A 16,550-nucleotide genomic window follows, 5' to 3' on the forward strand; every position below is an offset into this window, starting at 1 on the left:
AACAGCATTAGAGACTTCCTTATCTCAAGAGAGAGTAGGATAATCAGTCGGCTATTCTATTCTGCGTTGGCCGTATGGAGTTTGCAGCAATGCGATTTCAGACACGTCAACAGTACCTAGCGATCCTCCGCCTCCTGCAACTGAACCTCCACTCGTGGGTCCTCCGGAAAAAGTTGCTGACACCGAACCAAACAAATTGCCTCCCGTACGGTACCCTTGTGCTCCCTCCGCACCTTCGGTCGTACCGTCACCTTCTGTTATCTCCCTCCGGTTGTCCTCTGAAATGGACAAATTCTTTAGCAAGTCTCTGGTAGCGTCGATCAGGTTTAGACTTCGCCTTGTTTGTTCCACCAACTCTTCGCGGCTTCTTACCCTACGGTGGTATTCTAGCGAACTATAGAGTTCTCCTTTGGCACCCTCCGTGACTCCTTCTGGCAGCCCTACAACAGTGTAGACAGTGTAGTTCTCTTCGTCTATCTCTGCTTCCGCAACCTCCGTGACACCTCCTGGGTTCCCTTCGGGCAACCCCTCGGCCGGTCGTCCCTCGGCAAGCTGCCTTAGCCTACGCCTTCGTTCTATCTGCTGTCTGAGATTCAACGCGGTTTGTGCCACTTCCCATTCGTCACTCTGTATCTTTTTATTTTTGTCCTTATTTAGTCTATTGGGCATAAGTCAAAGGTTCAATTTCCTCCTGGCCTGGCGCCATCTCGTTCTGTTTCCCGTCGGCTGTTCTCTTCGTAGCGTTGTAGGATTTGTTGTCGTCGCTCTTCCTGGGCAATCTCCTCCAGGCGGGCCTGTTGTGCTAGCGATGCCTATGCAAGCAACCGGGGGAGGTGGTTCATTAACCGGTTTACTATCGGGCTAACCTCCAGCGCTGTCCACACGGCACTTGGTGGGATTTCTGCCTCCACCACTTCTCGTCGAACGTATGTCTGAATGGCTACCTGGAGCAAAATTGAAAATTCTCGCGTTGTCGTGTCTTCTCCTGTGTAAAGTTCTGTCCGCGCGTCGTCGGCCTCCGGGTTTACTTCACCAATGGGTGGGCCCATTGTGTCTGTGCACCATCCGTGTCTTCCGTTCCCGAGTTCGTCTAGGCAGCGGCGCCAAATGTTTGCCCTCTCAGGTAAACGGTTAAATGCAGAAAGTAAATGCACAGAACATAATGGAAATACATTAAATAACCAGTCTCTATATTAATTCAACAGTCCATGTACATCAAGTGCTTATAACATTACATTTGACACGACTATCATGATGCCACTTCGAAGAAAAGGTACACAATATATAATACCCGAAGGGGCACGACACAACCGTCGCGACTCCAACTACCTACCCGTCGGCTAACTAACTGACCGCCACAACTCATTATTACCGACCACAACATAAACATAATATAACAACATAACATAATGATTATTCCCGTCAACAAACAGTGCGTGAACAGTGTTTTGGGCAGATTTCAGACTTGTGGAGTTCAGATTTGAATTTGTTTCATTATCATATAGTCTTCCACATAAGTTTGAAGCATATTTGAGTGTCATTACGAGTTTGAAGACATTCCCAAGTCTGTAATATTGTTCGAATCTTATTTGTATGCTTGGAGTTGGAATTAAATAAGTGTTATCAGCATTAATCTTCTTGTTATTAGTATTTGTTATGTGATTTTTCTATATTGAATGAAATTTGAAAGCCACTCATCAAATATCAATTTATCCAGTTTATTTTATTGCAAATTAAAAACCAATTCAGAAAACCAGTAGTCAACTTGCAAGCCAACTGATTCACAAAATTACACTGAGTGTAAAAGCACATAAATCAGTCTAGAACACACCACTATAATACTCGCCGAAACAGAGCAGTTGCAAACTTAAATCCAGAAGAACAAAGAGCTCCTGAAGAGCAAAATACAGGAAACATGGGAGACGGGAATGACAGGAATCCCAGAGAGCAGAGGTTTCTACAACTATTGGACACACTAGTTTAGGGGTAGCAACTAGTAGAGCAAAGAGCTCAACAATAAAAAGCGGTTAGATCTTTTGACATGAATGATGGCTCGCTAATTGGGTATTGATGTTAATAACTTAGGTGGCGGAAACAATGGAGTAAATATTGGCAGAAACAATGGTGGAGATAATGGGGGAAACAATGGAGGTAATAATGGACACAACGATAGACACAATGGTAATGGGGGCAACAAAAGAGGAAATGTGGATGATAACTTTGGGCATGTAGCTCAGCCAACTAGAACGGCTATATCTCTACGAGATTACATTGGTGTGAGGATGAGACACATGACACGTGCAGGAGACAAGAACCAAAACTTCGAGTTGCGAAAGACTACAGCACGAGCTTGGGTTCAAAAGGTGGATACTTACCTTCAACTTAATCCTATGCCTAAAGAAGAAGCCATTAAATATGCCGCTATACACCTAGATGGAGTTGCACATGAGTGGTGGCACCATGGCATGGTGACTATGAGACATGACCAAATCACTTCCTATGTTGAGTCTACAAAACGATTGATATAAAGATTTGATAGGAAGGATCCAAAACTACATTTCAAGGAGTTGACACAGTTGAAACAATGGGGATCATTGGAGAATTACATCTTAGAATTTCAAAGGCTCTCAGTATTGGTTATTGATATTTCACAGAGGAGGCTCATGGTGTTGTTTATGGATGGGCTTGCTGATCTATTGAGAGGATGGATTAAGGCTCTCAATCCCCCCACATTGCAAGAAACCATTAAGAAGGCAAGGGACATGGAGACATCCACTTCAAAGAATAGATTTCAATCAAAAGGGTTCTCACATAACAAGGACAAAGACAAAAAACAAATCACAAAGGAATCTAATCAGCAAAAGAAATCAGTTACCAGAATTGACAACGAGACACTCAACGACTTAAGGAAGAGAAATTTATGCTTTACATGCAAAGAACCTTGGCCCCCAGGTCATAAATGTGCAATAAAAGGGAAGGCACATCGGATTGAATACTATTCATCTGAGGAAACTACATCAGAAAAATCAGATCAGCAATTTGATTCAAGGGAAGAAGAATCTGAAAAGGAGGAAGAGCCTAAGGAGGATAAGGCCCTAGCACAACTTTCAGGAACTCAAAAGGCTATTACCTTCAAGGTAAGGGGTGTTATATAGGGGCAGCATGTAGTAGCCTTAATTGATACAGGTGCAACACATAATTTTTTTACGAGAGGCTTGTGTCTAGGAGGGGACTTCAAATAGAAGAGCATGATGGGTTTAAGGTGATGGTTGGTGATGGGCGTAAAATCCCTTGCACTCGCAAAATTTCAAATCCAACTATGCAGATTGGTGACTATCGACTGCAAGATGAGTTTTACGTGGTGGATATGGGGGACTATGATGTTATACTTGGCATGACATGGATGTCGTCATCAGTAGAGTTCACCTTCAATTTGGAAAGATTGGAAATGAAGTTTAGACATCAGCACAGGAATGTGGTGCTTGGAGGACTCTCATATGGGAGACTTAGAACAGTGTCACTCAAGAGGATGGAGCGTCTATTTAGGCATGACCAAGTGGAGTGAGCAGCAGAGTGTCTCATTATGCCTACTATTACAGAGCAGCAAATTAAGAGATACCATCCAAACATACAGGAGGTAATCTCCCAACACACTAAGGTGTTTGATAGCATCCCTTATGGAGTTCCACCCGACAGGGGAATTGAGCATGTGATTAAGTTAAAGGAAGGGGCAAAATCAGTGATCACCACTCCATATAGGCATCCAAAGAAACACAAGGATGAGATTGAGAAAGCAATTAAGGAGTTGTTGGAGATGGGACACATTAGGCCCAGTAAGAGTCCCTTTGCATTGGTAGTACTTTTGGTGAAGAAAAAAGATAGGACTATGCGGATGTGCATTGACTATAGGGCTTTGAATTAAAAGACTATCAAGAACATATACTCCATACCGTGGATAGATGAGCTTATAGATGAGCTACATGGAGCATGTTATTTCACCAAGATTGACTTACGGTCTAGATACCATTAGATCAAGATGAGAGCCAAGGAATAGAGAAGACATCATTTAGATGCCATTACGGCCACTTTGAGTTCTTGGTAATGCCATTTGGGCTTACCAATGCTCCTGCCACATTTCAGAATTGTATGAATCGGGTGTTCAGGAAGCAGTTAGGGAAGTTTGTATTAGTCTTCTTTGATGACATCCTAATTTTTAGTAGATCTTGGGAGGAGCACTTGCAGCATTTGGAAGCGATCCTAAGTATACTGGAAAGTGAGTCACTATTTGCCAAGGAATCAAAATGTGAACTCGGCATGACAGGGCTTTTATACCTTGGACACATCATTAGTGCGGATGGAGTCAGAGTTGATCCAAAGAAGATTAGAGCCATCATTGAATGGCCAACTCGGACTAACCTCACACAGTTGAAGGGTTCCTTGGGTTGTGTGGCTTCTATAGGAGGTTTGTGCAAAGGTTTTCCCGGACAGCAGCTCCATTGACAGATCTTACGAAGAAGGGAGCCTTTGAGTGGTCAAAGACAGCACAACAGTGTTTTGAGCATTTCAAGCAGGTAATGTCATCCTGCCCAGTGTTAGCCCTTCCAGATTTCACCAATTGAGCTACAATGTGATGTTTCAGGTGATGGGATTGGTGCAGTTCTGAAGTAGGAAAAACACCCCATAGCATATGAAAGCAGGAAGTTGAGAGGGGTGGAGAAGAGCTATTCCATTTATGATTGGGAGATCTTGGCTATCATGCATTTGTTGGCCAAATTTAGGTCTTATCTGGTGGGAGGCAGATTTGTGATAAAAAAAATATCATAACAGCATTAAGTACTTCATGAGCCAGAGAGATCTCCATGATAGACAACAAAAAAGGATCACTAAGCTACAGGCCTATGACTTTGACAAAGGGAAAAAATATGTGGTGGCAGATGCACTTTCATGGAGACCTCATATATGTTCTTTGGTGGAGATATCAACTGATTGGAGAGACATGATTGTAGCAGAATATGCAAAGGATCCGTGAGCAGCTGGTTTGATTGAGGGCACTATTTAGGATGACAGGTAGACAGTGAAGGGTGATCTCATTTTTTATAAGGACGGAATTTACTTAGTGCCTACTTCACGCCTTAAAGGGGTAATTTTGAGGACTTTCCATGATGCTCCATTGGCTGGTCACCTGGGTTTCTTCAAGACTTATAGGCAGATCCGAGAGAGGTTCACATGGAAGGGACTTAAATGAAGTCCAAAAGTATGTCAGGGAATGTCCAATTTGCCAACAAAATATGAATGAGCATACCTTTCCAGCTGGTCTACTTCAGCCCTTGCCGATCACAGATTAGAAATGGGAAAGTATATCGATGGATTTCATCACAGGATTACCCAAGGTACAAGGTAAGGACTGCATTTATGTGGTGTTGACAGGTTGACAAAGTTTGCACATTTCATCGATATCACAGCCACCTATACAATAGCCCAAGTGTCTAACTTGTTTTCCAAGGAGGTGTTCAGGTTGCATGGGTTGCCCAAGAACATTGTGAGCGACAGGGACAGCAAGTTCCTAAGTTTATTTTGGTAAGAACTTTTCAGATTGAGTGGTACGGAGCTCACTCCTAGCACTAGCTACCACCCGCAGACCAATGGACAGACAGAGATAGTAAACAAATGGGTAGAAGGTTATCTGCGGAATTATGTGTCAGGACAGCAAAAGGCTTGGGTCAGATGGCTACATTTGGGTGAGTATTGCTACAATACCACTTACCACATGACTATTAGGATGACTCCATTTATGGCACTATATGGGTATGAAGCCCCAAACTTTATGGATTTACTCTTTGGGGACAGCAGGGTGCCTAAGGCAAAAGATTTGTTGTAGGAGAGTCATGACATCTTGAGGGCATTGAAGGAGAACATCCAACAAGCACAGAACCAACAAAAGTTATATGTTGATCAGCACATGGTTGAGCGCAATTTCGAGGTTGGTGATATGGTTTATCTGAGACTTCAGCCTTAAAGACAATCTTTTTTGAAGAAGAGTGGTACTGAAAAGCTCAAACCACGATTTTATGGTCAATTTAGAGTCATTCGGCGTGTTGGGTGTTGGTGTTGGAAATAAGCCACACCCGGACCAATGATGGACTGGTCCAAGAGGGGCTAGTGGCTCAGTGGTAGAGCACTCCAGCAGTGTATGGAAGGTCCTAGGTTCGAGTCCTAGTTGGTCCATGTCTTAACATGGTATCAGAGCCAAGTCCAGGCTAGGAGCCCCAAGCACACGAGAGATGTGGCTTAAGGGGGGGTGTTGGTGTTGGAAATAAGCCACACCCAGACCGACAATGGACTTGTCCAAGAGGGGTCAGTAGCTCAATGGTAGAGCACTCCAGCAGCGTATGGAAGGTCCTAGGTTTGAGTCCTAGCTGGTCCATGTCTTAACATTGGGGAGGTGGCCTACGAGCTAGAGTTGCCAGCCAACGGTAAGGTACATAATGTATTTCATGACTCCAGACTCAAAAAGGCTTTAGGCCATAATGTAGTACCATCAACAAAATTGCCACCCCTGGATGAGGAGGGAAAATTATTATTAGTTCCAGAGGCGATTATTCATACCAGGGAGACGACATTTCGGAGAAGGAAGAAAAGGAATATTTGGTTAAGTGGAAGAACCTACCAGTTCAGGATGCTACATGGGAGAGTGATCAGATCTTGCAGCACCCAGAGATAAAATTGCTTGAGGACAAGCAATCATGGGAAGGGCAGACTGTAATGTCCCCTTTCTAGCGTTCATAGCAAGATGATGTCATTAGCCTATTTTCTCATGGTCCCATAAGCTAACCAGGACACAAAAGGGGTTCGGGGGACGTTTGGCCTAGGCATTTCCAGTTACAGGCCAGTTTAAGCTGATTTGTTGCAAATTTGGGGACTTACGATTTTTAGTAAGTCAGTTGGCTAGGGCAGTGACTCAGCATTTCAGTGCATTCTTTGATGGCCACAATGTCGGTGATGACACATGAATGCCGACTGGGTGATTTACTTCTAATCCGAGCTATTTATTATTTATCGATAAGTTTCAGTTATAGAGTTAAATTAAAATATTTAACTTTATCTTTATTTAATAACTTCAGTGGGATTATAAAGTTAAGTGTTAAAAACTTAAAAGTATTAAATGTCCCCTTTCTTTAAAAAGGTACATGGGCAACTTAATTAGGGGATTATACTATTAAAATAAAAGTAATTTGTATTATCCCACATTGCCTGAGTTGGACTAGCTTCTTGGAGAAATGGATAAATAGAGGCTATGAGAGTTTTTTAGTATGCTTGGATGAAATGAAAGTTATGCTATTGGATTTCTCAGGAATCTGATTATTGGGCTTGGAGGACGAAATCCCTCTTTGTCAACATTCTTCTCGCTGTTGCAAGATACAGTCAGGAGAATTTATGGTGTTTTCATTCAGGAAACACGTTGGGCTTATTAGATTTTCAAAGGGAACATTTGGAGAAGATATTAAGAGCAGATTCCAAGGCGATAGTGAAGATTTGTGAGTTGCTACAGTGCCGTGAACAGTGTTTTGGGCAGATTTCAGACTTGTGGAGTTCAGATTTGAATTTGTTTCATTATCATATAGTCTTCCACATAAGTTTGAAGCATATTCGAGTGTCATTACAAGTTTGAAGACATTCCCAGGTCTGTAATATTGTTCGAATCTGATTTGTATGCTTGGAGTTGGAATTAAATAAGTGTTATCAGCATTAATCTTCTTGTTATTAGTATTTGTTATGTATGATTTTTCTATATTGAATGAAATCTGAAAGCCAATCAACAAATATCAATTTATCCAATTTTTTTTATTGTAAATTAAGAACCAATTCAGAAAACCAGTAGTCAGCTTGCAAGCCAACTGATTGACAAAATTACAGAGAGTAAAAGCACAAAAATCAGCCTAGAACATGGGGTGTTCTTACATGTTGTTCATCTGCTTCTTGAGCTCTCATGCAATACAAACCATAAAAACTAATTCCAACCAATTGCTTTGGAAAAGAGCTAAGAATTCACCAAAAATCGCACCACTTCATAAAAGAAACAGCATTTAACTAATTCAAATAGCTTAGAAGTAGTAAAACAAGTGCAAATATCAATCATATATCACCTGCGGACACCCTTAATGATGGCAGTAAGTAAATCCAATGCACACGAGTGTAATGCAGGAAGCTCACTGCATAGAAGAGCTTGTTGTTGGCTGCTGATACCAAGAGGTACAGCCTGCTGATATAGAGAACCATTCACATTAAGTATTCTTGACACAAGTGCTAGAAGTGGCCCAAGTGGAACGGTCACCTTCATACAGGAAACAAGAAAATGTATCATATATAGATGTTAAAACCATAGAAAAAGAAACATCCACAAAACCATTTTACAAAATACATCCTTCTTTATTATGGACTCCATTTGAAAACAAAAATGACAAAGCAATGGCTAATATTTCAAGATATAAACTAAAAAATTTCATAATCAAATACATGATTAGTCCTAAAAAAATTGTATGCAACTGTCAAACAGATATTTCTTTATGATGTATCTAGTTATGAATTTGATTATGATATACATAAATTCATAATAGTCTTTAAAGCATTGCATGCAACTGTCAAACAGATAAAAAAAGACTATTTATCTTAAACTGTCAAACAGATATAAAAAGAAACAATCAGCCACTCAGTTCATCAAAACATCTCTCTACCTGAACTGGATATGGATTCGTAAGCATCAGGCAGCAGCAGTGCAGCAATGAAGAAACTCTCGGTACAAGTAGTTGCCAAAACTTTTTTCTTGCTTGATCCACTGACTCAGCCTCCACCAATGGTCCTCCCAATGGGGGAGGAGGATCCTTTCCAGGTGGAAGCAAAGAAACAACAGCTTCACTCGCTTTGTTTACTATACATTTTAAACAGATTACTTAGTTCAATTATGAAAAAGACAAAACCAATTGAAAAACTATAACATGTATAACAAACTGCTAAACAACCATAGTAGGAACAAAATGCATTCTGTAGAGGTGCTAAAGTTCTGATTTCCTAACCTTCCTCAAAACCTTGGAATGCATTATTCAAATGTGCATTTATCGCAAGCAAAACCCTTTGCATCATAGAATACCAGGTAGCCCCATCACTCTGAGACTTTGGAAGAAAGGCCAAACATCGAGCAAATTTCTTTGCCAATTTAACCAGAAAAGAGAACCATCAGCACATTTTTCAAGATTATATGTTACAACTGTTGAAAGGGTCGACAAATGATATGCTTTTAATAAAATTCATGTTGTGAAATACTGGACTATAAAATTAAAGAATTGCCATCACAACATAGCACCTAGCACAATGAACTGAATATATCACTGTTTAGATTTCTACAATTTGGTTAATGTATTATTTTTTTCATTCACAAAATCCAGACTTTCCCACACTACTTTATCACATCATGTTTGATTAATAAGTGTAACAGTTGTTTTTACAGGTATCCGCTGATCCTTGGCCTTAGAATCCCAAACTCTCTTGAGAATTAATAATGTCATTATGATACATAGGAAAAATGTAAGAGTTATTTGGAAACATTATTCATCCAAAATATTAGTTGAACTGCATAGCTACCCTCCTCTGCATATATAGAACAACTTTGAATAGAGAAAATATTAGAAAGAGTGAGTTAAGTATGTATTGCTTTGAGATAATACAAGAGTGCCTGCAAATATTACTTGTACAATTCTTGAGGATGATCCATTTCATTCTCTTATGAATTCTTTAACATGTGCACTTCCTGCAAACATATTTCATAATTACTTTGACTCAAGAATGGGTTTGTATGACTCAAGACTTTCATTTCTATTACAGGCACTGGTAGCAGAGATCTGAGATGATAGAGAATCAATTTCTTAAAATCATGTGATACGAGAATCTCAAACCATTTATAGAATCTAAATCCAGTAAAAGTATATGGGAAACATCATTATTATGGTTGATATTTTCTTGGCCAACCTACAAAATGTAAGCTTGGAATGACAGACAATGTTGAGATTCAATTCAGAACTATTGAGAGAGCAGGAGAGCCCACATTTTTCCAAGTTTAATGACTAACAGAATCTCATGTAACACAAAAGGAATATGTTTGGGACCGGGGTTACTCATTAATTTATCACATGATCAGATATATTTTAATAGGAAGCTGCCAGGAGGGGCATCTGTTTAACAAAGAAAAAGCAATTCAACAGAGGAGTTGAATGTGAAGGATATGGTATAACTATAATGTCTGTAAAGATAGTTTGAAGACACTCCTCTTTGTTTCTGATCTTTTACATACATTCCAAACTAGCTACAAGGTAAAGATGCTACTGGAATTTCAAATAATCAAGTCTCGGCAACATACCTAATCACATCAAGGTCTCTGCATCAACTGCCTATGATAAAGATAAGGGAGAATGGTAGCCAAAATGAGAGGCGTGAACATTAAAAAATAAATTAAAACTTAATTCTATATCTCACTGAAATGAAACACTTGCGCCTATTTTATGCACTAGTAAATAGATAGACCTGCTACGATACAAACCATTATCCAAATATTGGACAGTTAGATGTGAAAACTAATGCTGACTTACTAGTGACTAGAAATAAAATAACTAACCATTAAAACTGACAATGACAGGTTGACTGGTACAGAAAAACAACAACATTGGGAAATATTCTCAAGACGACTAATGATCCCATTAGCAAAGATAATAACTTTGTTTTGCAATCACAATGCACACATGATCAGGCATGTCTCATGGATAAAACACGCAGAACATAGATTTTGTCAATATCATAAGTCCTGTTCTCTGGCAAATCAGCTAGTACAGCAACACTATAACTTTACTATGATATGTTGTACTTAAGCATGAATAAATAATTTTTTTGTTATGTGAGTTGTCTGTGCCTTCACTATTGTAGTCAAACAACACTGCTACTCTCACTTTCCTTTATGTTCAAGTTTTTTCTTGAGTTGTTCATGTATCCCCATCTTCAGTGTATTCAAAGATCTTATCTCAGTCACGCCTGCCCTTGGAAACCAGGTACATCACACTCAAACGTAGTAATGAAGATGCCTACCTCATATTGTCATGCCTTTCTTGATGTGAATATGACTATTCTGTTTACTGATCACTTATACAGTGTCATGTTGTATAGTTTGTTAAAAATATTTAATCCGTTCCCTGTTGCATAATTGTCTTTTCTTTGTTGTTGTCATTTGAAAAAGGGCGGTCTCTGTCAAGACATGAAGCTATAGTAATAACATCATCATAAATTATTTGTTGCCATGTAGTCCATTCATCCATAACGTATACCTTCTGATGTTTTCAAAGAGCATAAATGAAACAGCATATATTAGATTGAGGGGATGCCAGCTGGCATTATAAAAAAACATCAATGACAGAAGGGCAAGTTGGCATCAGAAAAAACTCTTGTTTGGGATCTTATCATCCAGAGGAAGTGATAAACCTGTTTTACAGAGAGTACTGCAGACAGAAATACAAAGAAAAGCCAATTGGCAACTTCGTAATCAAAGGAAAAGATTAAAGAAAAACAACCAAATGTCACAGAAAAACATTACCACAAACAGGAAACTGAGAGAAATTGCCAAAGTCCATCAGAATTGGCAGTTGTGGCATTCTTTCACATTGCAACATCTGTAAGTCTATATCGACCACCAACAGTCATATTATGAAAAAAGAAGCATTTGAAGGTTTTAATCAAAACAATTGGGGAACAACCGGTTGAAGAAGAGCTGGTTCCTCAAACACCTATGATGAAAGCACAATTACAAATAATAATTCCATCGTGTGACATCCCACCTACTGCCACCTATTTTGTACGAGTGACTAGTGCTTCTGCAGCCAATACCTATTATTTGGAATCCATGACACTCAAGTATATTCATTAAACTGATTAAACTGATAGTATATTCATATTTTGCACTATCATGCTTCTTGAGGCACATTTTAGACTAGATTCTCCACAAGCTCCAATGCCATCATTTTGATAAATCCATGTGAAAACATCATGTAATGGTATACCCTTCAATTTAAATGCCTTTCATACTGACTCAAAAGCTTACTTTAATTATCTAATTCAAGCAGTACTCGAATTCCTTTAAATGGAATGTGTATAGTGGATATGATATTTATTTTATGTCATCATTAATGTTAATACATAATAGACTCGGTAAGATAAATGATTGAATGAGAGATAAATGAAGTCTCTCATTCAAACATTTATTATCGTGAGGGGGCACGATCAAGTGATGTCTTGATTGGCCATGTCCAAAAGACATGGCCGGTCAAGGTATCGCTTGACCGTACCCAGCCCACTACATATACCAAATGAAATGTGTGAGAATGGACATTGAAATAAAAATGCTCCTCCTCTCCTGCAACATAAAAGAAGACAATCAGATTTATACAACAATTCAGTGATAGATAATACATAGAAGAAGATAAATGTTAATTCTGATCCACAAAATTAACATGGTATCAGAGCCAGGTTTCCTTCTATAAAGCCTAACCGCCTGAAGGAAGATCCAATTAAGATCAGATTGATATCTCCTTGAAAGTCTCGAATATGGCCACATTGCAAGAACTTGTCCTCTCAAACTTAAACTACAAGCGTCCCTTGCTGAAGTCAGAAATTCAAACGTATGTTCAGAAAAATATGTTCTCTAGAAGAAACTCAAGATACCTTGTGATTGAGAGGGAGCTTACTAATCAAGATTGAGCACTTCTGAGGTAAAAATTGTAAATATTGATTATTATTATTAATACTAATAATTATTTTATGGGCCCTGTGTAAATCATAAGGAAGTGACGACTTCCAAATGATTTCCACTTGTATTTTTTAGGTTATTGGAAGGTGACGATCTTACAATAACTCAAGACGACTTCCAAATGATTTCCACTTGTATTTTTTAGGATATTGGAAGGTGACGATCTTACAATAACTCAAGATTGTGGATAGAATCGCCGACTGAGCCAATCCACGTAAAAGCTTGTGGATAGAATCGCCGACAGAGGCAATCCACACAAGAGCTCATGGATAGAATCACCGACTAAGGCAATCCACGTAAGAGCTTGTGGATAGAATCGCAGACTGAGGCAATCCACACAAGAGCTCATGGATAGAATCGCCGACTGAGGCAATCCACGTAAGAGCTCATGGATAGAATCACCGACTGAGGCAATCCACACAAGAGCTTGTGGATAGAATCGCCGACTGAGGCAATCCACACAAGAGCTTATGGATAGAATCGCTCACTGAGGCAATCCACTCAAGAGTTTGTGAATAGAATCGCCGACAGAGGCAATTCACATCTTGAAACTATGGTCCCAAGATAAGCATCATACGATTTATGAATATTGCTCCCAATACCTTTTACATTTATCTTACCTAGCTAAGAGGGAGTGTTAATGCATGATAGCCTCGGTAAGATAAATGATTGAATGAGAGATAAATGAAGTCTCTCATTCAAACATTTATTATCGTGAGGGGGCACAATCAAGTGATGTCTTGATCGGCCATGTCCAAAAGACATGGCCGGTCAAGGCATCGCTTGACCGTACCCAGCCCACTACATATACCAAATGAAATGTGTGAGAATGGACATTGAAATAAAAATGCTCCTCCTCTCCTGCAACATAAAAGAAGACAATCAGATTTATACAACAATTCAGTGATAGATAATACATAGAAGAAGATAAATGTTAATTCTGATCCACAAAATTAACAATTAAGGTACCACGACATCATCCAATATTATGTTATTATATACCATTCATTTGAAGCTCCTTTTGTATTGAGAGAAGCTATCTTTTTCTTTGAAAGGTAAATTGTGGAATAAGGGCCCACTCCCTTTCTAATAAATTTCAAATCTGAACAAAGGAAGTGTACTTTAGACCCATAAACCAGGAAGCAAACAAGACCAAACCAAATCAGAACTTTAGCACAAATGCAGAAAATTTTTGTGAGCTGACAAGCACAAACCAAAAAGCTGCAGAGATGCTTGAGGCTATAAAGTGACTACAACAGGCTGACAAAGCAAAACCAAGATGCTGATGTGAATGCACAAGGCTATAGAAATGACTGCAAGAGAAATTATGCTGCTGCCAAAGATGTAAATAGCTGCAAGTAACTTACAAGAGACTGACAAAGAGAAACCAAGTTGCTATAGATGATTTAGTTGCTGCAAGTAACTTGTAGATGGTTAACAAAGAGCAAGCAAGATGTTACATAAGTTAGAAAATTACCACCAAAAAACCACCACTCGAAGATGCATCTCAGCCCCTTACAAAAATTAAGGGAACTGTTGTAACATTATTACACTTCGCCCCATTACAAATGGTGACCCCAACTTTTTGTTTTCCATCTTAGGTGTTTCAGGTCTAGTTGTCTTAGCATGGCGGCAGTGTTTGATTCAAATATTTGTTTGTTTCTCAGGTCTGATACAAGGAAGGGAAGCATGTTAATCAAAGTTTGAGAAGAAAGAGGATACGCCTTGCAGAGATACTAAGTGTTCAACACTTCAAAGTATTGCAACTTTATTTTGCAGTTATACCCAAGTTAAGGGTGAAATCCACTAAGGAAGGGAGTGCAATTGCATAAGTATCATGCAATCACACCCATCATCTTGCAATTTAATCCCAATATAAGAGATGCACTCAGGGATTGTAATCAACTAGCCAAGGGATTCAACAATCATGGCCAAGAACTACAAGATGTACAAAGCAAAGGATAGACGCTCAAAACATCAAGGAAGAACAACTACTACAAGGAGATCAGTCACATCAAAAACATTTTCCAGATTGATCAGTTTAAAATCAAGAGTGTCCAGTGAGGAAAATTTCATGATTCCAAGGATGAGCAAACATCACCAAGGAAAACAAGTTCAAGACATGATGAGGATGAAGACAAGATAACATTCAAGACAATTGCTTCTCCAAGGATTAAATTTCCCCATCCTTGTGCAATTGCGCTCAAGGCAATTCCACATTTCCAATTCCTTACCCATAAAGGAAATGCACTCATCTTCAAGGACAAAAATTCCTTGGCATGGTATAAACTGCGCTATTCAGGAATGAAATTTCTTCTGCAACAAAGAAATGCGCCCAAGTATCAATCAAATCCAAGAAAAAAACAAAGGGAGATTTGCACCCATCTTAAGACTATCAATACAACATAAGGAATCATTGCAAGGAAGATATTCAACAAAACAAAAGAAGACAACATCAAGAGGAAAGTGTGAGGGCAACTCATGAGGAGCACAATACATTTATAGCTTTCATTACATCATGGTGACATAAGGATACCAAGACTTCAAGGAGTAGAAGAGAGATCACATTTACACCTCATACTTTCAACATAGCAATACAAAGGGTGATAAGTTCAAGCACTCCAAGATAAGGATTCAACAAGGAGAAACATGAGACAATCTTGAATTTCCTTCAGAAATCCAAGAATAATGGTCAATACGATGACGCAATCCAGGTAGACGTACGTTGCAACATGGAGGTACCCCACACACATCAAGGCAGGGTATTCAAGTGAGAGGTACAAGGACATCATGGTTAGAAGATCAAGCAAGCATCATCACAAAGTCTACATCAAACATCATCAAAGTGTACATTCATCACAAGGAGGAAGATTCCCAAGTTAGGCGGTGAAATTGTGCGAGTGTGATCAAGGAGAGATAGTTTCAGAAGAGTTTAAGAAAAGTTAGAAAACTTGATCACCCAAAGATGATACAATTTGGGAATATGACCCATCAACATCACATCAGTCAAGCAATACGAAATGTTGAGGATCAAGAGATATTGCCCAAGGACTTCTTTGTGATGATCTACAAGACGAGCAGTCTAAGGTGGCATCCTATTCATCATCAACCCGATCAAGTTATGCCACATCAACACATCCAAGTTCATTGAGCCTAATTAATCCAATGAAGGAGCAAGTGACACATGGCATTGCATTGAACTTCGTTCAACATACCTAAACTATTTTCTCATTGGTCAGAATTCAAAGATGGACATGTGTCCCGTATAATGTAATTTTCTCATTGGTCAAGAAAGTTAATTGTAACTAGCCCTAATTAGGGTTTTATTGTTAGATCTTGACCATTGATTCTAAATCAATCTTAGCCCTTCATTGTAATAGGGATCTATATAAAAGACTTAGCCTTTTCATTTATAAAGGTTAATAGTTAGTAATTAGATAGTAGAAGAAATCAGGTGTTAGAAGTAGAGTAGTGTTGTGACCTATTTAGGGTTTTTAGGGTTTTGTCTTAGCCTTGCAATTTCTAAAGTTTTTTTGAGAGTTTGAGTTAGAGTTTTCCAAGAGTCATCCCAAGTCAAATAGAAAAACCATGCTCAGAAGTGTGTCTAGATGTCACAGAAGCACTTAGAAGGCCTGAAGGACGAAGATTGCAATTGCTTAGGGTCAATTCTGACACCTTCCTATTTTTGAGGAATTTTGTTTTTATATTTTTT

General features: G+C 39.1%; 1 protein-coding gene across 1 annotated transcript in view; it reads right to left on the bottom strand.

The window, feature by feature from the left end:
- LOC131065639 (uncharacterized) overlaps positions 1–16,550 on the bottom strand; it is a 227,542-nt gene that overhangs the window by 88,915 nt on the left and 122,077 nt on the right. Inside the window, exons 7-9 of the mRNA XM_058000206.2 lie at positions 9,072–9,201; positions 8,733–8,926; positions 8,145–8,332 (exon numbers count right to left, since the gene is read on the bottom strand). Coding sequence (XP_057856189.2) covers positions 8,145–8,332; positions 8,733–8,926; positions 9,072–9,201 — 512 coding nt within the window. The remainder of the gene's footprint in view (positions 1–8,144; positions 8,333–8,732; positions 8,927–9,071; positions 9,202–16,550) is intronic.

This window comes from Cryptomeria japonica, chromosome 3 (assembly GCF_030272615.1).
Source record: "Cryptomeria japonica chromosome 3, Sugi_1.0, whole genome shotgun sequence".
Lineage (NCBI taxonomy): Eukaryota > Viridiplantae > Streptophyta > Pinopsida > Cupressales > Cupressaceae > Cryptomeria > Cryptomeria japonica.